Source organism: Silurus aristotelis (assembly GCF_946808225.1).
Source record: "Silurus aristotelis genome assembly, chromosome: 4".
NCBI lineage: Eukaryota > Metazoa > Chordata > Actinopteri > Siluriformes > Siluridae > Silurus > Silurus aristotelis.
In genome coordinates, this window is record NC_139577.1 from 22,965,502 (window position 1) to 22,988,975 (window position 23,474).

Consider the following 23,474-nt stretch of genomic DNA (forward strand, 5'->3'; position numbering starts at 1 on the left):
ATTATTAATATCTGTATCTTATATGGGTTCATTGCTGTATCTGATTCGTATCTGATACTGGATCATTGTATGAAAAGTTAGAAGAAGGTCTAATGTGACATTGTTCGTTATTGTATCATCGTTGTTTAATATATATATATATATATATATATATATATATATATATATATATATATATATATATATATATATATATATATATATATATATATATATATATATATATATGTTTATTAGTATATATATATCTATATATATCTATATATATATATATATATATATATATATATATATATATATATATATATATATATATATATATATATATGTTTATTAGTATATATATATATCTATATATCTATATATATATATATATGTTTATTAGTATATATATATATATATATATATATATATATATATATATATATATATATATATATATATATATATATATATATATATATTAGTTTTATATATTTTTTTCTAATATATTACTAATAACCGTATTCAGCTCTTGTTCGACGAAACCGAAAACGATTAGACTGACCTTTTTCGGCTCCATCCGCACGCCGTAGTTTTCGTTTCACTTTTCTGACCTGTTACCATAACGATGCTTCACAACATCCCATAAGGGCAGAGAAGACGCGTTATGAAAGGGACAGCAGGGGATAACTTACTTTTAGCTTTTTAGTGTGGACTTTCTAGGTTTAAATGGTGATTATAAATTCCTCCAAATCGCTTATATATATTTGGTAGAAAACTTTAAACTTTATTGTGCTTTAGGTACGTAAATGGTTAGGCTAACTAGTTAGCTAGTGTCTGTCTAAATAACTGTAATTCCCCTCGTTGCACGGCTGAGTTATGCCATTATTCTTATTTAGAACATTATATAATAATAAGTAATGACAGCACTGGAAGAGGACATGTGTGATCTCCATTTGAGTCTTGATTGCGGTGAGAAAGCGCTAAAATCCCGGAGCCGAGGATTTGCGCGTCCACATGATGATTCTCTTTTAAAGCATCAGGTGAATCATGACTCATCCGACATGCTTTATCTAAGCAGACAGAAGTTAAAGGTCATCCCAGATTGTGTGTGCAAGTACACGCCACTCAAGGTACGCAAGAACAAAGCATTGCGTTATGAATTACATTTAATTATGAGTAAGTTTGTCATGCTTACATTTCACTGCTGCTATTGCGTGTCTTGTAGTTTTGCCATTGAGGTACATGCAGTTATAATCAGTTTATAGGGCAAGCGTGTCACACATTTTATTTAATATGTTTAGTATTGAATCTAAATTTAAGGGAATAAAAAAGGGGAGAGCTGATGTCTGTTATTCCACTTTGGAGCAAAACAAAGAAAGACTATAAACTCAGCTACTGACAAAATGTACTATTCTCCATTAGTCTCCATTAGTAAGCTAGAAATTTGACACTGGATTCATGAGAATACAGTAAAAGATAAAACTAATGTAGATGTTTTGCAGTAGTCTAAAAGTGTGTATATATATATATATATATATATATATATATATATATATATATATATATATATATATATATATATATATATATATATATATATATATTTTCACTAATAAATATTTACTCCCTGAAGTAAACAGATCAGGACATAATATAAATCATCTGGTCCTTAGTAAGTCTTAGAATTGGATAAATACATTCTTAAATAAACACAATTAAATGCATATTACACCGTTTTAGTATTTATTAAAAAAAATGGAGAAACAATATATAAAAAACTAAGCACACTTTATGAACTAATAACTTTACCTTTAGCAGCAATAACTTGAAGTAATCATGTTCTGTATGAATCATTGTGGAGGAATTTTGGCTCACGCTTCTTTGCAAAGTTTATTCCTTTGGGGGTTGCAGCAATTTGTTTTCACCACAACCTTGGGGTGAGGTCTGGACTTTGACTGGGCCATTGCAACATCTTGATTCTGTTCTTTTTTCAGCCATTCCGTTGTAGATTTGGTGGTGTGATTAAGATAATTGTCCTGTTGCATGAACTAATTTCAGCCAAGTTGCCTCATATTTGAATCTATAATACTTCAGTATACAGAGCAGTTCATAGCAAACTATGGTTGCTCATGTCCTGTGCAGTTCATAGCAAACTTTACGTTGCTCATGTTCTGTGGGTGCAAAACAATCCCAAATCATCACCCATCCACCACTGTGCTTGACAGTTGGCATGGGGTGTGTGTACTGATTTGATGTATTGAGTTTTGCCAAATGTGGTGTTGTGTGTTATGGCCAAACATCTCCACTTTTGTCTTTTCTTTCTAAAGGAGAAGTCTAGTTCAATAAATTCTTATAATGTAAATTTGCAAGCCTAAGCCATGCTGCCATGTTCTTTTTAGAGAGAAGACGCTTTCCCCTGACAGCCCTTGCAAAAGACCATACTAGTTCAGACTTTTTCTAATGGTACTGTCATGATCTTTCACATTTAACATGCTAACTGAAGCCTGTAAAATATCTGAGCATTGCATGGACTGACCTTAAGATGAATTTATTGGAATATCCACTCCGGGGAAGATTAGCGACTGTCTTGAATGTTTTCCACATTCAAACAATGTGGAAATTACCTTTATAACCCTTCACAGATTGATAGGCAGCAACAATTGCTTCTCTAAGATTTTGCTGGTGTCTTTTCTTCTTGCCATTGTCTTCACACACCTGAATGTTCCAGACCAGCAAACTGATAAATCTTGGGCTTTTGATGATCAGTTAATCAAGGGCATTTAATTAGCAGCACCTCGCTGCTACTTAACATATTGATTAATATGGAAGCAGAAAATCTTGTACTTAGTTTTTTACAAATGGATTTCTCTTTTGGATTTATTTTTGTAATATAATTAATGACTGTGTAATATGTCATGTGTGAATCCATTATGCCTTAATGGAAGAGATAAGATGAACTAAAGAAATCAAATAAAATAGTCAGAGAATAAAATAGTTTAGCATCTTGAATAATAAATAGTCAAAATATTGAAAATGTCTGTTCATTGTAAAGCTTTCTGTTCATTTTCAGTTTTAAATGAGAGAAATTAGAGTTTTGGACCTTGCTGTATATACTGTATGCATAAATAATTGGATCTCCAATATTATTGTGAGTGAGGGCTCCCTGAAACAATAAAATAATCTTTAATCTAAATAATCTTGTTTGATATACTCCAAAAATATATAAAATAAAATAATTAGAACTTTTTTTTAACCTTAAACTGCCATCATGTGAAAACTATAAACATACTGTATATTAATATATATACTTATATATGAACTTAAAAAATATTAAAAGAATATTTAACTTTGTTTAGAATTACTTTATTGTTCAAAAATAAATAAAAGAAAATGTGTTTGTGGAAATGCCTAATAGACATTTCTAACAGTATATATATTTTTAATAATGAATTGTCTTATAGGTATAAATGTTTAATCAGTTTGTGCATACAGAATGTAAATGCTAATAAATGACACGTTTTAAGAGGATCTGTTGATGTGTAATTGGTCTAAAGCTGATTTTCCTTGCTGTACCTGAAATTAGTCTACATGATACAACATGACAAAAAATGAGTTTGACACCCGTGCTAGAGCTACATGGACTTACTGTGGTATTGAAGGTATTGTACAGATTTCTTTCTTTATCACTTCCATTTCAAGAATTTGTATCTTGAAGGAAATGAGTTGTCCAGTCTTCCAGACAATCTGTTCAGCTGTCTGCCACTTTTGCTTTGGCTGGACCTGAGAAATAACCAGCTCACGTGTCTTCCTGCTCATATCGGTCAGCACAGGTACAGCATTTCTGTTTAAGTCCTAATGGAATAAACTTTGAATGCATTTATTCAATGTTATCTTATATTACAGTCATCATATTGTTTTTCGATCTCTTCAGACGATTGAGAACATTGTTGCTGGAGGGGAACCCTGTTACAAAACTCCCAGTAGAGTTAGGTACGTTCCACATGGTACTATCACTTTTCTTTATCAAGGTAATTGATTTTCCCCTTTTAATTCAGATTGCATTAAATTATTATTACATTATAAATAGTGACACAGGAGTCATGGCTAATAAAGTTTTCTAATTAGTAAGAGGTGAATGCACAGATTATTGCACAGGTTATTTTGGTGACTCATAGCCAGACACATAGCCACAACAAAAGAAAAATGATTTATTCCATTTTTATTTTTTATACAATCAGAGAAATTATACTGATTTGGTTTTTGAGAATTTAGAATTCGGGACAGCTATTAATACTAATTCTCAGCCAGAAAGAAAATCAACAGCTTTCTCATAGCAGGAAAGTTGGAGGCTGGGTGTATTTCCACTCTATCATGTCCAACTTCCTTTTGACCATTACTGACAGGACATGATGTCTACAGAATGGGCATCCTTTACAAAAGCAGCACTTAATAGCAGCAATAAGTTGTCAATTAACTTGTAGACTGGTCCTGAGATGGTCTGGATTCCAATTGCTCCATGCACTCTTTTCTTGTTGCTCTTTCCTGGCAGGTAATGTGATCACACTACGAGCCCTGAGCCTGAGGAACTGTCCCATCTCATTCCCGCCGCAGGAAGTTCTGCAGCAGGGTCTCACACACATCCTGCAGTTCCTGCGTCGCTCAGCCGTGGCTCAGCAGCCCCTCAGCATGCACGTTGCTGACACAGGTCTGCATGCCAGCCAAATCAACGCAAGCATTTCCTACCTGTGTGCTTGTGTCTCTGTGTGTGTGTGTGTGTGTGTGTGTGTGTGTGTGTGTGTGTGTGTGTGTGTGTGTGTGTGTGTGTGTATGTGTTTGCATATGTTTATGTTTATGTATATAAATGACTGTGTGTGTTTGAGTGTGTGTGTGTGTGTGTGTGTGTGTGTGTGTGTGTGTGTGTGTGTGTGTGTGTGTGTTATCCCTCACCATCTGTGGCTTTTGCATAAAAAGGATGGCCTGCTTCAAAAATAGCTTTCTGCCCTGGTTCTGCTTCAGCAGTGTGATATCTTTTCCCTTGGAGATGATGCGTGTGGCTCAACTGGCTCATGGCGCAGCATGACCCTATAATATTTTTAGCTGGATGAAAATGATGGATAACCTCTGGCACTGCCCTGTGTCCGTCTCCGGGGCTGCACGTGCTAAATACACTTTTAAACTATGTTAGAAAGAAAACATGCTGGAAATCAGTTTGGTTTGAAATTTGTTTGTTTGTCCCGATACTTGTGGTGCTGTTATACTGTAAATGTATTTGATTTACAGCTTCCTGTAGCTCGATATTATCAATTCATCTTGTATTACCGAATGTCATCTTGCTTGCTTGTTTACTGTAATGAATTCCTGAGATAGTTACTGTATGACAGATTGCCTTTCCTTCACATTTTAGCTATAACAAACAGGTCTCTGCTCTCTGGTGACCTTAAAGTGTATGATGTGCCATAAATCACTTTGTGGGTGAGTTGTCAGGAAAAACTCACTCTTGCTGGTCTCCAGCTTTAGACATCCCTGCTGTGGAGAAGTTGCCGCTGTCTGAGATTCTCCAGTCTAGCCTGGATCTGTGTGAGGTGGATGACAACGAGGTCCAGCGCTTCAAGGAGCTTAGGCAGCAAATGATCCAAATGGACCGGGCAGATCTTGGACACATCATGCCAGTCATTTCGACGCAACATCACCTAAGAACAGCAGAGGGCGACAGATCCCACAGAACTGGTCTTTCGTCCATCAAGAGGTGTATAAATATCCCAAAATCCAATTTTTCCTGAAAAGAAGGCTGTTAATTATAATAAATGAGAATACCAGAGTGAAAAGTAAACCACAATTGTGAATGACAATAAAGTCTGTGATGTTGCTGCATTTCAGAATGAAAGAGTTAACAAGAGGAATGCTCCCAGAGCTTTCTTTATCTGATGTGGACAACAGGAAGAGATCAGAGGAGAGAAGACTGGCTGCCATGAGGGAGTTGACAGAGAAACAAGCCTTACTGGAACAAAAAAAGAAGTATGTTTGAACATGTTCTCTACATTTCAGAGAAGCAGTCTGAAATATTTTAGAGCCCTCTAAGATCCTATGAGGTGACTTTTTGGTCACTTTTAAGGAGATTGAAAAGAGCCAAGCAGATTTTTTCCAGAGCAGGGCAGAGCAAGAGGCATGTATATACAAGAATCCAAAACTAAGAAACAATACAGAACAATAATATGACAATACTGTGTATTACAGTTAACTTTCAGTAGGTTTACATTATATAATGAATACTATATAGAAACAAACATACAAACATCTACCTCAAAGCAGATGCCTAATAAAAGGTATGAAGAGGGATTTGCACAAAAAAAGTTTTTTTATTAAATTTATATAATCAAGTACAGCATACCGAAACTTAAATAGAATTGACTCCTGCTCCAGACACAGTGATGTTACTGACAAATGAGAGCTGGTTTCAGTCCACTGATGACTTGAGCTCAAGAGTTTGTTGTCTCATTTTGGCAGACAGAGAGCTTTTAGCTAATAGCATTGATTTATCTGATCTTACTTGAGTTATCTGTAGCAAGGTTTAAAAATTCAGAAGTATATAATGATACATTTGATTATTAAATGAAGAAACTGTAAAAAATAATAATAATAATAATAAATAAACAAACAAACAAACAAACACACAAATAAATAAATAAGACAAAAAACATCAAACAAAGCTGTTAAAGGACATTTAAAGAAACACTGCAGCAAAATAAAACAGATAGATAGATAGATAGATAGATAGATAGATAGATAGATAGATAGATAGATAGATAGATAGATAGATAGATAGATAGATAGATAAGATAGATAAGATAGATAAGATAAATAAATAACTTCTCACCTCTCTGGGGTTTGCGTGTCTCAGGAATGAGGAGCTGCTGAAGAAGTGGAGAAACCAGGCCAAGATCATGCAGGAGAGAAAAATGCTGGAATACCAGGAGAACAAGCATCTAAAAGAGGTAAAATGTTCTGTTCTGATGTCAGAGCAATAACAGGGAGATTGTTTCTCCTAAATATTTACCAAATGTTCAGCTAATGTTAAAGATGCACTTTTTTTTTAAGGTTTAACAACACAGTGTCTGTAATGCACTTTTAAAATTTTTCATGCAAACACTGTGACAGAGTGAATGTCGCAGTATTCATTCCCATATATTTACTTTTCACTTTGAATGACTTTTTAAAAGATTTTCTTTTGCTAATGAGTGTCATTTTAGTATAAATGAGAAAGGCATACAATAACACTGCTCCTTGTATGTATATTGTGTAAAGAACTTCTCCAGTAATCCAAACAATACTGGTCAAACCCCGAATAACAACTCAAGCAGTGAATCCCATCTCACTCAACAGACATCATTAAGAAACCAGGAGGAAATGGAGAAGGCCAGGTACAAATTATGTATTTTGTATGGTAATATATATATATATATATATATATATATATATATATATATATATATATATATATATATATATATATATTTATGTACATCGTGCTACAAAGAAAACCCTGCTTCCTGCATAGTTTAAATACTCAAATACCACTTCAGAAAGATGTGTTTAGAATGCCACTTTTTCTAGCTGCTTGCATTGTCACATCCATATCATTTAAGTCACAGAACTTAGCATCACATCAGCAGGAAACATTAAATGATACTAGATCTGATATTACCATAGATTAAAAAATGAAGAAAATACTATAAGTGTATTCCTAGACACATTTACATAGTTTAATACCTGCAGCCTGCTCAGCCACTGACACTGAACTGTATGTTACTAAAAACAATGATCAAGTTATCTTGTCAAAACAGATGGTATGCGTTTGGGATGCATCTTGAAAGATTCTGGCTTTCTACCAAAAAACGTTGCCAATTTCTTTTGCATAGTTAAACTTTGTCCTCATTTGTATAACTATGGACAGCAAACGATTTACAATACTGACATCTAGTGGTCATAGCTGGCGCATGCCGTCTCATTTGGATTGATTAATCCATTTGGCCATTTTAATTTAGGCTGCTATAGAGCTTAAATGAACTTGAAATGAACTCACTAAAACGCACCTGTTCAAGTAATGAAGGTAACAAATTTACTAAATTAGCTGACCTGCTTTGAGTCAGTGAGATGTGTGTTTATTTGTATTTCTGGCTGTTGTGCGTGCCTTTAGGAAGGCAAGGGACCAAGATCTTGAGCAGCGCATCAGGATTCATGTTCAGATGATGCAGCAGAGACGCAAAAGACCTCAGGGCTCACCTGCCGAGGAGGCAAAGGCAGCGGCCCAGGAGATGGATGAGGTGAAGAAAGAGCTATATTTTAATTCAAAATTCTTTTTTATTTACTTTTTTTTTTTTTTTTTTTTTATCAAACACAAGTATACAGAAAGAGAAACAAAATAACAGAGTAAATGGCCCTCGTTTGTCAGAACAAATTTGCATAGAAACAAGCACAAATGTGGCTACACAGAGTGGCAGATCCAATTCATGTAAATTGCTTATTGCAATGCTTTAGGTGTGATTCAGGTGGCTGCAATAAACATTCTCTTTTTAGAAACCTCAAGTAACAGAAATACATGGTTTCAAAAGAAGAAAGAATGGTCAAATAACAATCCTTTGTCCATTTTTCATCAAATGTATCATTACAATAATGCTCTGCTCCTTCCTCTGCACTTTATAGTGCTTTATGTACATAAATAGACCTCTTACTTACAGGTTTAATGAGCTAATAAAAATCCATGTCTGCACATTTCAATTTATGTTTACAAATAAGTTTAAATGCAGACACCAAAACTTAATACATATGTTCTTGTAACTCTAGTAAATATTAGTGTGTGTGTGTGTGTGTGTGTGTGTGTGTGTGTGTGTGTGTGTGTGTGTGTGTGTGTGTGTGTTTGAGTACATATACAGAAATATACCTTCCTTTTTAAAATGTGTATTGTTAGCTGGTATGGTTGGCCGAAATGTCAGAAGTTTACTTGAATTCTCCAGCACACTTTCTCTCAAAATGACAAAGTAATCTCTAATTTCCCATATGTAAATGTCAATGTTTCCAAATGTAAAGTTAAAAGGGAAAAACATAACTAAAATGACAACTTTCTTCTTTTCTGTTCAAGGCCAAACAACTGCAAAAGGAGCTTGCAGAAAGAAGACGGGTGAAGGGTCTGGAGTATCGTTTGACCGCCTTTACTGGGGAAAGTGAATATTTATTATAATCTATGCCTGTGTTAATTAACATGGAGACCCACATTTTATTCTACATTTCCAGCTACCACAGGATGCAACAATTCAGGCCATTGGAATGCACTGAATAAAAGTAAAGGGTGCACTGGCTATTATTATCATTACTGGTAGTCTTGATAAAGATTTTGAGTTTGACCATACGGTGGCGTGGTTTTCATTTCTGTTCATTGTCGTCTTCAATCAGTGGTTCAGGAGTCAGCCATTTTATGCTTAGGGCCTACTGGATTAATTTGGGGGGGGGGCTATCGTGTAAAAACGTGTGATCACATCACATTTGTAACTATAATTAGACAGGATGAATACGATGTAGGATTTTACAGGTTACTGATTTGTTTGGGAGTTTTTGTTTTGCCTTGACAGTAGATTCCTTCAATGTAATCAATGTGAATTAATCACAGTTCTTGATGGATCAAGACAAGTTATATGTAGGTCTAATTTTAGCAGCCTTGAAATGGTAATGATAATAAAAACAACTATGTGTAAGTATAGGTTATGAGCAACTAAATAATTTGTGCCATTGACCAATGGGCAAAAGTGCTTGATGTGTTTGACGGGAAAGGGCACGGCTGGGGCAGAAATGAACTGAAATGCGCGGTGATCTTTAGATTCTTAACATCTTTCCCCCCCCTCAAAAAAAAAAAAAAAAAAAAAGCGCGGATGAGAAGTGAACGCGAGTAGAAGCGGAGGCTCGCGCGCTCACGGTTCCCTCTCTCGCCTCTTTGTGATGTCACGGCTGGCCGCGCGGCTGTAATTACGCCGGTGGGGTTGATGGCGTCATTCCGTGGCCCCCTGTAGCCTCCCGTGCTCGCTAGCAGAACGAGCGAGGATCTGAGGCCGACGCGCGCGGCTCTGGCGCCCGGAAACGAGCAGCGCCACGCCGGACACTTCTCCCAGGAAACATGGAGGCCGCCGCCGAGGAGCTGCGGGCCGGCTCCCGGATTCCGGTCACCATCGAACAGATACTGAATGACACACTGGTGGTGACGCTCACCTACCGGGAAAGGAGCTACACCGGGATTTTGCTGGACTGCAACAAAAAGTGAGTGTGTTTCTTTATCACGTTTCTTATTATTTTGCTTTAAACGCGTTCAGGCCCATAAGCTAAGCTATGATACATTTGGCTAACTAAGCAAACGCTATCCATCAAGAAGAGGCCAACCAAAGCCATGCAGGCCACCTATTTATCCAAAGCCAAAGGAGGATTATTAGCATTATAAGCGTTTATTCCACACACGGTTCACGTCTTAAATACATGTGCATCAACATCGTTAAATATTACAACTCTAAATATTTTGTCAGGTTCGTATATGATTGAAAAAAAGATCTATTCAGTAATATTACCTCAGGTTAGCTTCTTAGCCCCTGTAAATTATGTGTAACTAATCATCCTATAATGCAGCGTTCACATCTTATCTATAGTTTATCCTGACTGCTTGTGAACGCACTGCCGGATTTATTTATAATAACACATGTTTATTATTTATTCTTGCTTATTGTCCAGGGTAGGAGAATCTCTCATTGTTGTAGCTGGTGGCTGCTAGCTGAAATGGTTCTCATTTAGGTGGAGTAAAAACCCTGGTTTATCATGTTTGACACAATCTTACAAATTAAAAATAATAAATAAAAAACATCGCTTTTATAATGTGGCATAAAAATATCATGGCGTTTCAATACAGTTTTTTTTTTTTTTTTTTTTTTTTTTTTTACAAGCAACCAGTCCATAGTCACATGTGAAGCAGATTGCCTGCGGTGTGTAACCCTGTATTAATATCAGCCTGTTACACAAAAGCTGCTTTACAGTTCTATATTAGGTGCAACCTCATTATCACGTCATATATATTGTGAAAAGAAAGCAATTTTGCGTATTAATTTCGTGGTTCAGTAAAGTAAAGAAGTTGAACCTGCTGAAAAGGCCATCTTTCTCTAAGACAAAGACAGGTGGGGTGTCACTGACCAAATCGAGTGACCTTTGTTGAACTTGTAGCAAATTGTTATAGTTAATATACATCTGTAAAGTGTATTACTAGGCAGGATTTATAATATGGAGTATTCTAGAATTGAGTTGTTCTGCAGCCTTGTAATATTTGCCCTGTGTCTTGAATGTTGTTTATAGTGATCATTGTGCTGCTGACTTGGCCGTTTGTTTGTCTCTTTGTGCATACCTTGCTTGAAGCTCACAAATTTTCCTTTGCTGTATATATTATTGAAAAACAAAACTAATGTATAGCTACATTAGAATCTTCTGCTTCTCCTTCTCCTTGTTTTTGGCCTTGTCTTTTTGAATGGATGGAGAGATGAATCTGTTTACGCCAACAAAAATAACCTCAAAGTTTTCAAAATTGTTTTCTAAATTGTGTATTTTTTTTTGTTGTTTTGTTTGTTTTTCTTTTTTGTATTTTCTTGTTATCACTGTAGAACTATTTAATGAGCAAAGCAAGATGAAACCTTAGTTCGACATTTAGACCAACATTGACCGGTGGTTTTATTAAAGCATCAGACTCTGATACTTAATACACATGTGTATCATTATATTCGTATATCACAATATCAGTGTCGTATTTCCATATTACCCGAACCAGGTTTTTGATTCGGCTTCCTGTTTTAATTTGTTTTTCATTGTATCCTCATTTTCAACCCCTGAAACCATGATTGTGCAAAGCAAGTGTTGTCAATGTCATTATCTATTTAATCACATGTGCTCTGATCTTTGTTCTGGTATTACTACATTTCATTATGCCGATAATGTGTGCATGGTCAATGTATTTTTCAAAAGCTTTCTGCAAAAGCCTTCCCCGTTATTTCCTTGTTCCCCATTGTTGTATCATTTGTCATTTCCTGTATTTTGATAATTGATGTCGTGTCAGCAGCATGGGTTGAATCATAGTGATGCTGAGTCACTGCTGCTCAGAAACGCTTATACTCTACACGGTCAGGACAATTTGTTCAGTTTTTCCATTTTAGTCCGGCTGTTCTAACTTTTTCCCAAATAATCACTTCTATTTCCTCAATGGTAGGATGGGTCAAAATATATCACAAATGTCAGATCATTTAAAAAAAAAAAAAAAACAGCAGCTAATACAGAAGATTGGCAGTGTTTCTGTCCTACATATCTGTATTCATGGCGTATTATTTCCCCCACGGACACACTAGACAGGTATTTCTTCTATTAGAGGTCTCTAAGGACTGCATGAGGGGAGGGAAGCTTTTTATATAGGGATTAATTACTAATCACCACACAATCAAATATCAAGCAGGATGTGAAAACAATCAAATCTCCAGGCTCTCCCTTGCTGCATCCCTGGTGGTTGATGGGATTGTTTTTGTTCAGTGAGTGCGGAGGGGGGATTGATATGAACCAGGCCTGTTGGCCTCTTTGTCTGCTGTCTTTGACAGAGTCGAGCCACTGAGTGTGCTGTCTTGACTACAGCCACTCTTCACCAATTGTGACAAAATGGTTTGAGTTCCTGCCCTATGCACGTCAGTGCCTTGCTTCACAAAGGGGACGTGTGAATTTGTTTTTGGAATGAACAGCAGCACCAACCTGAGGTCAGACTTCTGTTCAAGAAAGACAATGGCTCAGTGTTTCATCATGCAATGTGATTTACTGTTCCCCTCCACACGACTTTTAGATGATTATCTAACCATTAGTATAAGTATGCAACATTTTATAACTAGGTTCTAAAATAGAATATTCCCAAAAGGTCTTGCGATGTGGATGTTAAGATCTTAGTAGTTTTATTATTAACTGAGTTCCTGACAGATTATGTTTTAGCACCTTGTAAGCATTAAGACATGGTGTGTATTGCTATCCATATTAATGTGGCCAGAGCTTTACTTGGAATTTCAGTTCCAGGGACTAGAGGCATGCTCTGCATGCTATGACACTGTGTCAGTAGGAAGCCACTGTTAGATTTTCAACTTGATTAGTGCTATTTGAATCTGGTTTAAGGTGAGAACTATTACAGTAACCATTGCTTTGAATTTGTTTTTAATATATCTTACAAATGAGTTGAATATACATTTTAACTTGTCTGAGAGCTTGTGATTTCTTCAAACTGCTTTTAGAACCTTTTCACCTTTTCACTGCTCTTACTGGCTTTTTCTTTTGTTCTGTCTAGGACTGGGTTGTTCTGCCTGCCAGATGTCGTAGGAAAGTCAGAAGAGTCTCCTATTTCCAGACAGGAATCTGACGTGCAGAACGAGGAGCCATGCTCCAAGCCTTCATTTCAGTCAGCCCCACGACCAAAGGATGAGAACACTGAGCCTGACAAGCCACCTGTCGTCCCCTTACCCATACCAGTACAGCCAGGCCAGCCTACCTACCCTCCCTACTTTGAGGGCGCTCCTTTTCCTCAGCCCATGTGGGTACGTCATACCTACAGTCAGTGGGTTCCTCAGCCTCCACCCCGACCAATCAAAAGAAAGAAGAGGCGGTCTCGAGAGCCTGGCCGCATGACCATAAGCACGATTAGACTAAGGCCTAGACAGGTGCTTTGCGAAAAGTGCAAGAACACAGTCACCAGTGACGAGGACAGTAAAGATGGGTCAGCTGTGGCCAAGCCTTCCAGGAAGGAGAATGCACCACAAGGGGAGGAGCATACCAAAGATGCCCCAACAAAAGGACTCAGGAAGGAAGACGGAGATGCCACAAGAGAATCCAAGAGACGAGATGAGGCTCCATGCTATGAAAGCAAGCGTTGTCGAAAAGATAGAAAGGAGGATGAGAAGTTTCCAGGAGGTGATGTAGTGCCTCACAGCCCAGTAATAAAGATCTCCTATAGTACTCCACAAGGGAAAGGGGAAGTAATGAAAATCCCAGCCAGAGTTCATGGTTCTGTGAAGCCCTTCTGCCCCAAGCAACTGATGCAGAATGGGCTTGGGGAGCACGACAGCCGTGAGCCCAGAAAAGAGACACGATCTGCTATTGAGTCCATCCGGACTGGCCTTACTGTATCTATCCCCAAACTCAAACTCCCAAAACTGACAGATCAGGACATCCCATCACCCAAAATCCGCTTAAAGTCCCGTGGGGATGGTATGGAGCGTGTGTCTGTATATGAGGCAGAACTGGTGGGTGAGGCAAGGCGCAGGAGTCCCAGGGTTCCTGGTTCAGGGCTGACTCGACCCGAGGACTCTGGGGACAAAAATGCCTTGGAACTGTGGTCAGGTGAGGAAACGGAGCGACACGGTGACCTCACACTCCTTATCAACTTTGGCAAGCGCAAGGCAGACTCGTCCAGCCTTTCAGTTTGTAGCAGCGATAGCCTGGATGAGTCCAAGTCCTTCAGCTCGGATGGGACATCACCAGAGTTGTGTGAGCTGGCACCTGGCGAGCATGTTATCGGTGTATCGTCGTCAGTCTCGACGACATCGTCGGCATCACGGGGTGAGGGTAGGACTGTGCCACCACTGACTGTGAGATTACACACGCGAAGCATGAGCAAGTGCATAACCGAGGAGGGCCACGCTGTAACCGTTGGGGATGTAGTATGGGGAAAGATACATGGCTTCCCCTGGTGGCCAGCCAGGATCCTGAGCATTAGCGGCACACGGAGAGAAGAGGATGAGGCAGATGCATCATGGCCTGAAGCAAAGGTGGCCTGGTTCGGCTCGCCTACCACCTCACAGCTTTCTGTGGCTAAACTTTCACCCTTTCGAGAATTCTTCCGACTGCGATTCAACCGCAAGAAAAAGGGCATGTACCGGCGCGCAATCATCGAGGCAGCTAGAGCGGTGGGTCACATGAGCTCCGAGATCACTTCTCTGCTCTCACACTGCGAGACATAGGTAAGGCAACATCGCTTCTATTGTTTTCTTTAGATCATTTTAAATGTTTAGATGTTCGTTTATAGCGTACTTGTCTAACCGAGCAGTTCTCTGAGCAACATCTTCGTAGTCCTCGCCTGAGACCTCTCAGGCAAATGACTGTTGCACGATGATGTAATGTGCCTCGCCATGTAGCAGCAAAGGTTCGTCAAATTCGACTTACTTATGTGAATAAGTCTGGAAATAATACATTTTGACTTTGCTTCTAAAGAAATGAAACTTAAATTCTAAGTTAGAAAGGCTGTCTGCTAACGTTAGCTAGGTTGCTTGTTAGTGCTAGTTGATTAGATACTATATAACAATGGTAGTACAGCGTAACACAGTACACAGAAGGTGTGAGAGGGCAGTGTGCAGGTTTAAGTAGGGGGTACTAAAATTTGGCATTCACAATGTTCAGCTATGTATTGTGGAGAGAATCTTAAAATCTCTGGATCTCAAAATCTGATTTGTTTCAGTATTACATAAGGATTTTTTTCCCAGCCATAGCAGAACCTAATTACAGACACTGCAGTGTGGCAAAGCACTACCAGCAGCAGAATCTCCAAGTGGACACAGACATCAGTACTTTTGTAGGTTTTCCCGTATAGAAATACCGTTCTGTAGACCTGCGCATCATATGTTTTTCTATCTTGCATTTTTGTTTAAAGGTCCCTGGAGTCATGTAACTGTTTTATTGCGGTCTGGTCCTGTATCAGAAATATTATCTTGCACTAGAAGTTCCTTAAATCTTATTCATGTTGCATTCTGCAGTTAATTCCTAAAGTTGTTTCCTAAATAATTCATAGCTGATGTGATAGTGGCCTTCTCAGTAAACTGAAAACAGTGTTGTAAAAGGACAATGAAAATGAAAGTATAGCCGCAATTGTTCGCAATTTCATGCTCGAAAATTTTTTTCCCAAAAGCCGCTGGTAATTTTCGAACGTCATTATAAGTAGCAATGACTAATTTAATAACAGCCTGGAGAAGGAGTTTTAATCACTACTTGCAGATGATATTGGCTTCTTATCTTCGCGTCTAATAACAATAATTTCCATGCGTAGAATAGCGTTTGGAGTGATCTCTACTGCTATTTGAGTGCACTTTAAAAACAGTTAAGCACTTAAAAAAAAGTAACCCCCCCCCCCCCCCCCCCCCGCCTTTTGCTTACCTGTGAACTCCCACCAGCCAGACATATCTTTCTGTCTCATGACTACTAACAACCATGGAGGGTGAAAACTAGTGAAAAGACTTGTAATCATAAATCCATAATATTGCCTGTGGATTGGGAGGAATGTGAGCTTCCTTCAGGTTATTTTTTTGCGAATGAGCATTTTGAATGCCTTTGTCTGATCGGCAAGAATGTTGCTGAACGTTATTGAATGAATACAGGAGTTAACACAGATACTTGCAGTGACTTTTCAGTTACAACACTGCAGTCTTTCACAATACTTATGTAAAGCTTGAGATATTCAAAATGCATGTATGTGTTTGTACTATTAAATGTTGGCAGCAAACCTAGTTTTTAACATGTTTAGGTCCTGCATTTAGTGCTAAATATGTTTCCGAAAACATGTTCAGTTTTCTCTTGTCTGTATCTTAGAGGGTTCTTTTAGCCTAAGGAGTTATTTTGTGAGTGGTGTCCCTGATCTTGCTAGCATTTAATATTGACTCAGTGTCTGACTGTTCCTATCTAGCCATTTTAGCTGGATACAATATATGTTTTGTCTGAATGAAAGGGAGCATAAGTGGGTTGGTAAGGGTTTTGTTAAGCTGTCTAGTCAGATGATCTCACTAAGTCAAAACATTTTTTTCAATCATAATTTGCTCCTTTTTTCTATGCTTCAAAGTGTAAAAGCTGGACAAGTATGTAAAATAGAAACTAAACTCCTGTAAATATTATTTGCTAGAATAATGGCTATATATGGTATGGTTTTGGAAGCTAAAATTGTATGTGGCCTTTGTTAAAATGGAGAACATATAAATTCAGGAAGCAATAAAGAGATGAACACGCATACACTCTGTCATATTGTTTCATTAAACGCATTAGGAATAATTCAAATTGGCATTTATGTTCTTTCCAAAACAGTTGCTTTTCCAAAGTCATTGAGCTCATTTTCACTTGTTTTGAAAATGGCTTGACTGTGATGCCGATTGCCCTAAAAAAACATAAACATATACATAACAATCCATAAAAATTGGTGTTTCAGAGATTGTTGAACGAGGTGCATGTTTTGTGTTTCAGTAGTGAAAGAGGGGAAGGCTGGACTCTGGCTGGATTCAGGACCCTGTGCTCCCCTCCCGTCATTCCCAATCTGGACGGAGTGCATTTACTACCGATCTCATGAGTGATGGTGCTTATTATTTTTCGCCTGCACTGAAGGAGAAATCAGTCACCATGCAAAGCAGTCGAGGGCTTGAGGGAGCAGGCAGGAACATCTGGGAAATACAAGAGAAGAACTCTTACTCTCCACCTGTTTTTCTACCCTATCCATTTGTTCAGGACTTCTGTTTTTAGTATAAATGCGTAGCTCAACACTAAATCCGAATGTATTTATTGCCGATTGAAGCACAGACTACCTTGCTACAGTCTCATACGATCGATCCCACCGCTGCTGTTTTTTTTTTTTTTTTTTTTTTTGTGTCAGTGAGAAGCTCCTGTCTGTCAGGGGAATTACAATAGCTAATGAATTCATCATGGATGCCATAGCCAGCCTGCTCTAGTGACATTCACCTAGTCCACTATAGCAGGAAAAGATGGACATCTATACGATGGTATATAACTTGGCCTACTCTAAGGTCTCTCTTCTTTTTTTTCTTTAAAAACAGAAAATGTGAAACTTTCATTTGTATCCTCTGCATCTAGAGATAATTGTGTAGGTCTTAAAAACATGCAGTATGTCGTCATTGATGGATATATTTTCACCAGAGGGCCGAAGTTCTTCAAATGGCCTGTCCTTTTGAGGAGATGTAACTTGTTTTTCCATTTTTATTATTTTTTTTCCCCTAGTTTATTTTTCATTTTTACGATGTTATTTTGATGCTCTTGGTCTGAGGGCCTTGGGAACGGTGTCATGACTTTTCTGAGAATCACAGAGTTTCATATGTACTTGCTTTAATTATTTAATGTCATGTAAAGAAAAGCACTTTATCTGTACCTTCAGTGGCCTGCTGGACACTCGTACAACGAACACTAATTTAGAGTTTTACAGCTGTGAACGGCGGACAAGCTCTCAGCAGCCCTCTGGTTCTGACTATCACACCCGGCGCCTGGAAAGTGACTTCTTTTCTATCAGGTTTGGACAAGGACGAGAGAAAACAAGACGCTTTCAGGAACTAGTTGTGTACACTGTATTATTGTGGTTAGTCTTTTTTTTTTTTTTTTTTTTTTTTTTTTTTCTCGGCAACCTGCGTTTTGTTTTTCCTTCCCACCACCGTCTCCCACTAAATGAAAATTTCCACTGGAGAAATGGGCAGAAGTGTAAACTCCTATGCATCACATCTTTATTAAAGCTTTAAAAAAAAAAGAAAGAAAACCTGCTGTTATGGTACTACGATTTCCATACCTGTGTGCTCTGAGCACTAAGCAGAATTGAGATCCTTTCATGCTGCAGGTTCGACTTGTCTATCTCCTTCAGGTGGAAGAGAAAGGGTCTTTCTGGTCCACGATTGATCTTTTAGGGCCCTGAGAATTTAAAGAGCCACTTTAGTCAGGGAGCAGGCATGGAAACCAGGGAGGAAATGATGTGGGGGAAGGGAGCCAAACCCGAGCGGAGGTGTATTTTAAGCTCACTGCAAAGCGTCTCACCACTGCATTTCAATAGTAGGTTCTTGTACTTTTTAAGGATCACATTTTTTTCCCCCTCCTTCCTGAAATGAATTTAAAGGAGGACAGTTGTGCGTATGCCAGTGCAAAGACACTCGACCACTGTCCTCAGATCAGTGGAATTTTTTTACATGGTGTACATAAAATAAAATCTACAAACAATGCTCTTGCTTGCTGGTGTGTTCTTTTTCATATTCAAAAGCAAAGTTTATACTATTATGGCAACTAGCTGGATATAAGATTTTGGGATTTTACCTCCTCTGGTATATAGATGCTATTACAGGCATCTTGTGGGAGAATGTTTCATAATGTGGGTTGCTGTTTGCTTCTTTGCTACAAGGATTAATCCCTTTGCTGAGCGTGCCAAGTCAGATCAAAGGGAATTCAGGGCTCCATCCCAAACCACAATATCCCATGCTAAGTAGTTTGCACAAGTGGTGTACTGACAAGCTATTTAATATGGCAATTTGGGGCTTCACAAATTATTGTTACTTGTGATTCAGTATTATAGAAACATGACCATTTAAAAAAAATAATAAATGCAGTTCACAACTCAGTTGCTGAGCATAAGGTGAAAGTGCAAAACCTCTGCTGTAATGATTGTGTGCTCACGTGTAGGCTTGCATCAAACTTATGAAGTGGTTATGTCCACAGTTCTCACCTGATGGAGCTAGCTGACTAACTCTAGCTGGCTAGCTAAATATTTTGCATAGAACAAACCCATTTATGGTCTTTTGTGTATTAAATCTGTATTATTTTTCTAAAGTTGGTTGAAACGGTTAAGGCATGGACCCTGACGTGTGGTGACTCGACATCTTTTTAAACTCAAGAAATCGTGTTTAACTAATTCCCTGGCTCTAATTAGACTATTAAATAGTCATTTTAACACTAGTTTGTAGAGTATCAACAAACGTTGTATTTTCGCTCAAGTCCTAGTGCTTCTATTTCTATATTACAGCCTTATTCATGGCTCTCCTGTTATGTTTGTTGGATTTCTCTACTTATTTGGATTGTAGTATGTGATTGTAGGGATGTTGATTTATCTAGGTTTTATCCAAAGACGGATAAGAAACTAGCCAGACTTAAAATAGTGTCCTCAGCCTTGATCTCTTGAGGGAGCTTAAACACCGGGTTGCACAGCTTTCTTTGGGCACATTTGGTCATAGTATATTTCAGTACAAGTGTCTGAACTCTGTTAGTCTTGCATGCTGAACCTAATGGTGGATGTTATTTGCTTCTTTTTGCATTAGATGTAGTGTGATTTTAAATTTTTGGCACTCTGTAGATGAAAAGGTAATGTAATACATTATTGGTTATTGTAATTGGATTTGAATCAATGATTGTTTCACCTTATGACAAACTTAGTGTAATCTGCAAGTCTGCATTTTTTAGACCAGTAAATGTCAAACTGCAGTCATTTTTTCAGCTAATATATTTTGTCATCTGCATTAAACCCGATAAACCGGTTTGCTGACGAACGATTCGTTTGGCTTATTTGCTAAATTTCTCCATGAGCGGTTAGTACAAGTGGTGACAAGTATTTGAGTTGTAAGTGAGCTCTTCTCCCAAGCCTTCGATTATACCAATGCCACTAACTCTTCATTGTAATACTTGGAAATTCCAGAGCCTCTCGGATTGGCAACTGTCAGCAATGTGGGCTTCATAAGCATCAGCACTGAGATTCCCTTTCCCCCCTGAGTGAGGATGAGTGCAACTTGACACTGCGAGCTTTGGGACAGCAATGATCCCCTGTCAAGGCCCTGGGCCATCTGTCATATCGGCAAGGGAGGAAGCACTGATTAAATCAAGCTTAATATTCCTCTCCCAAGCCTGTTCCGTCTCTCCCACAGGTGCTGGTCTACTTTCTTTGAGCTCACCTTCCTTTTGCTGATGCATAAACATACACTGCTAGACACACAGCCGCTCAGACCACTTGGCTCCAACTATACTTCCTGCCACCGGAGCTGGCACAAAGCCGTGTGTGTGTATACCACAAGTTAAACCTTAAAAGTTAGGCCACATGTACATAAAGACAAACTAAGAGGCAGTGTCTGCACAATCCTTTCCTGCTCTCTACAGATTTCCGGCATGGATTGAAGATCTTCGTCATGACGACTGAGTTCCTTCACATTGATCTTAGTCTGGCTACATACCTGGTGCATTTTCCCCTCGGCATTAGCGCAGTGAGGTCTCTTGGTCTCAGTACAGACGGAGTGTATAGAGGCGTGCTAATGTGTCGTCCTCCTAAAAGCGTATTGATTACAACCGATATTCAAAGATAGAAATGTTGAGACTTTCTGTCAGAGTAGTTCATTTATAAAAAAGACACCAAAGTCTATTCAAAGGGATTTTGTCTTAAGATTAAAAAACTGCTCTTTATTATCTTTACTACATAATCATGTGTGTTTCTGGAGCTGGCCAATCAATGCAGCAGTCAAGCTTTGATGTCTGCGATTTTAAGTTCAAAACTCCAGTGAAGTGTGTGTGTGTGTGTGTGTGTGTGTGTGTGTGTGTTATATAGCATCTTCTGTTTTATTCAGACCTGACCAGGTGATTCCAACTTACTGATTACATGTCAAGAACTCTGGGAGAGGGCTGTTTGCTTGATGGTATAATTTCAGAGCCTGAAATCAAGACCATGATGATCCACTTACAGATGAAACTGAGCTACTGAAGAGTCTTTTTGTTGAGTCTGAAGAGTTTCTTCCTGGTGCATGCATCAGTTTTCATATAATTGTGAGTGAGGGTTTTATGTTTTTACAAGTCTTGAATCAGACATTACAGAAATCAGGAATTGCAGGTTAACAATCTAGAAGTTTTTATGTTTATATGTACTGTTGTACTGCATAAAAAAAACTGTGGAAAATACTGCCCGATGTGTTTCACAAGTAAATGAGTAAAGCAGACTGTGGCCTAAACAGTGCCAGAGCTTTGGCGGTGCTCCAAGTCTCTTGACGCAACTGTCTTCCTTACTCTTCACTTACTTCTTTGTCTGTATCCAAAATGGCTGCCAAGCATGCTTTGCCGATCTGGCGTATAGATCCGGACGATCTTTGGGGCCGTATAGAGCCTGCCTCCAGGAGCCACTGTGAATGATGCTAAAACTCCTGTCTTGAGCTTAATGTACTATTAATCACTTTCATCTCAATGCAGATGCAATAAAAAAATAAATAAATGAATATCAAATAATTCTTTTTACGCAGTTGCCTGAAGCTCTATTCCGTATCATCTGAATATGTTAACATATCAATAGATATGTTAACATATCAATAGATAATAGAAACAATAAATACAGTTAACAATGTAGAGGGAAATATTACTAGTTGTTTCTAGTATGCAATAAGGAATTGTACAATTAAATCCTGCCTAGGATCCAGTTGTTAAGATACAGAAGTGAAATTAGTCTGTGTGCTTTTTTTTTTTTGTGGAATGTCAGCTCTGGTGACAGAAGGTAGTGAGTGATGTCTCTGAGACAGCTGGAGGAACAATGACAGTTACCCAACTGTGTCTTAGGAGTGTGCATCAGTGCTTGCAGCCAGTTCAGATTTATTTATTTTTTGGTTCTACTAAACTCGTACACACCCACACCCCCCGTTTCATACTTACTCAACTCTGACTTCCATTTCTGCATGATCACAAAAGTGGGTCGAATATAACATGTACTAGAAGATCGGGTAAACAGCATAGGTCACACCTTAACGTATCGCCACGGGTCATGCAGGTTCAGTTGCAGTCCATGTCATGGCTTCTTGTTGCTTACTACATTGTCCTGTGCTTATGAGCCTGTGTGTGTTTAGTGCAATGGAGGAGGAGATGTATTGAGTGATTCGCTCTCTTCAGCACAGGCCTGCTGCCTTAGGCCACACACAACATCTGTCAGTATGTTAAAAGAGAGCCAAAGAAAAAGAGAGAGCTCTTCCCAGCCCCCGGTTTCCCCAGGGTGTTGCTCCAGCTTCTTTGCGGGGGATGGGAGCTTCTTTGGGATGTCATTCTGAACTGCATGTTTATAAAATCTCTCTTAGCCACCTAGCGCACATATACCACAACCTTTATATTTTACCACAACTCATTATAGTTGTGCTTTTCTTTTTGCGCTGACATTTTCTCACATATCGGAAAGGTCAGTCCAAAATCACTATCTATCTCTCTCTTTCTTTGGTAGAGAAACATGGCCTTTATTTAAAGATGTCTCCTCAGCTTGGTGGAGTATTTTTCCTTCGTCTCTCCTTTCTATTTGGCGCATGTTGGTGTTGGCAGTGTTCCTGTGTTTAAAGTCGAAATGTCAACATGCAGGTCACTTCATCCAACACACAAAGCAGCTGATGGTTGTTCCACTTTTTTATTTTATTTATATGAGCTCAAATGCTTTACATTTCAAGTGAAACATATGTAAATTTCAATGGCTTTATTACTTTATATGAGCCATGTGTATCCTGCAGTTGCACTAATGAATCACACTTTATTTTACCATGGTTAAAAAACGCTGCATTTGATGTTTAAAACACAAAGTCCGGTGTCATTATGTGGTTTATGGAGAAAGCCAATAAGATGGGAAAATTTCCATTTCCGTCCACAGACATGAGCTCAGCACTTCTATG

General features: G+C 38.3%; 2 protein-coding genes across 5 annotated transcripts; both read left to right on the forward strand.

The window, feature by feature from the left end:
• Positions 1-598: 598 nt before the first annotated feature.
• On the forward strand, positions 599-9,386 carry LOC310724708 (leucine-rich repeat-containing protein 27-like). Its single transcript, XM_083538977.1, has 10 exons — positions 599-1,115; positions 3,685-3,815; positions 3,917-3,975; positions 4,535-4,690; positions 5,497-5,731; positions 5,863-6,000; positions 6,884-6,977; positions 7,288-7,403; positions 8,180-8,306; positions 9,122-9,386. The coding sequence occupies exons 1-10, from the start codon at positions 903-905 to the stop codon at positions 9,218-9,220; spliced, it is 1,368 nt and encodes a 455-aa protein (XP_083395103.1). The 5' UTR covers positions 599-902; the 3' UTR covers positions 9,221-9,386.
• Positions 9,343-19,040, forward strand: pwwp2b (PWWP domain containing 2B). Of its 4 annotated transcripts, none has more exons than XR_014533160.1 (4): positions 9,527-10,287; positions 13,367-15,035; positions 15,122-15,217; positions 17,296-19,040. XR_014533160.1 is itself a non-coding variant. In XM_083538975.1 (3 exons), the coding sequence occupies exons 1-2, from the start codon at positions 10,148-10,150 to the stop codon at positions 15,033-15,035; spliced, it is 1,809 nt and encodes a 602-aa protein (XP_083395101.1). In that variant the 5' UTR covers positions 9,343-10,147; the 3' UTR covers positions 17,296-19,040. The 4 variants fall into 4 exon arrangements, 2 of the variants coding, with proteins under 2 accessions (XP_083395101.1, XP_083395102.1); XR_014533161.1 differs by having other exon boundaries at positions 17,299-19,040; XM_083538975.1 differs by lacking the exon at positions 15,122-15,217 and having other exon boundaries at positions 9,343-10,287.
• Positions 19,041-23,474: the final 4,434 nt, after the last annotated feature.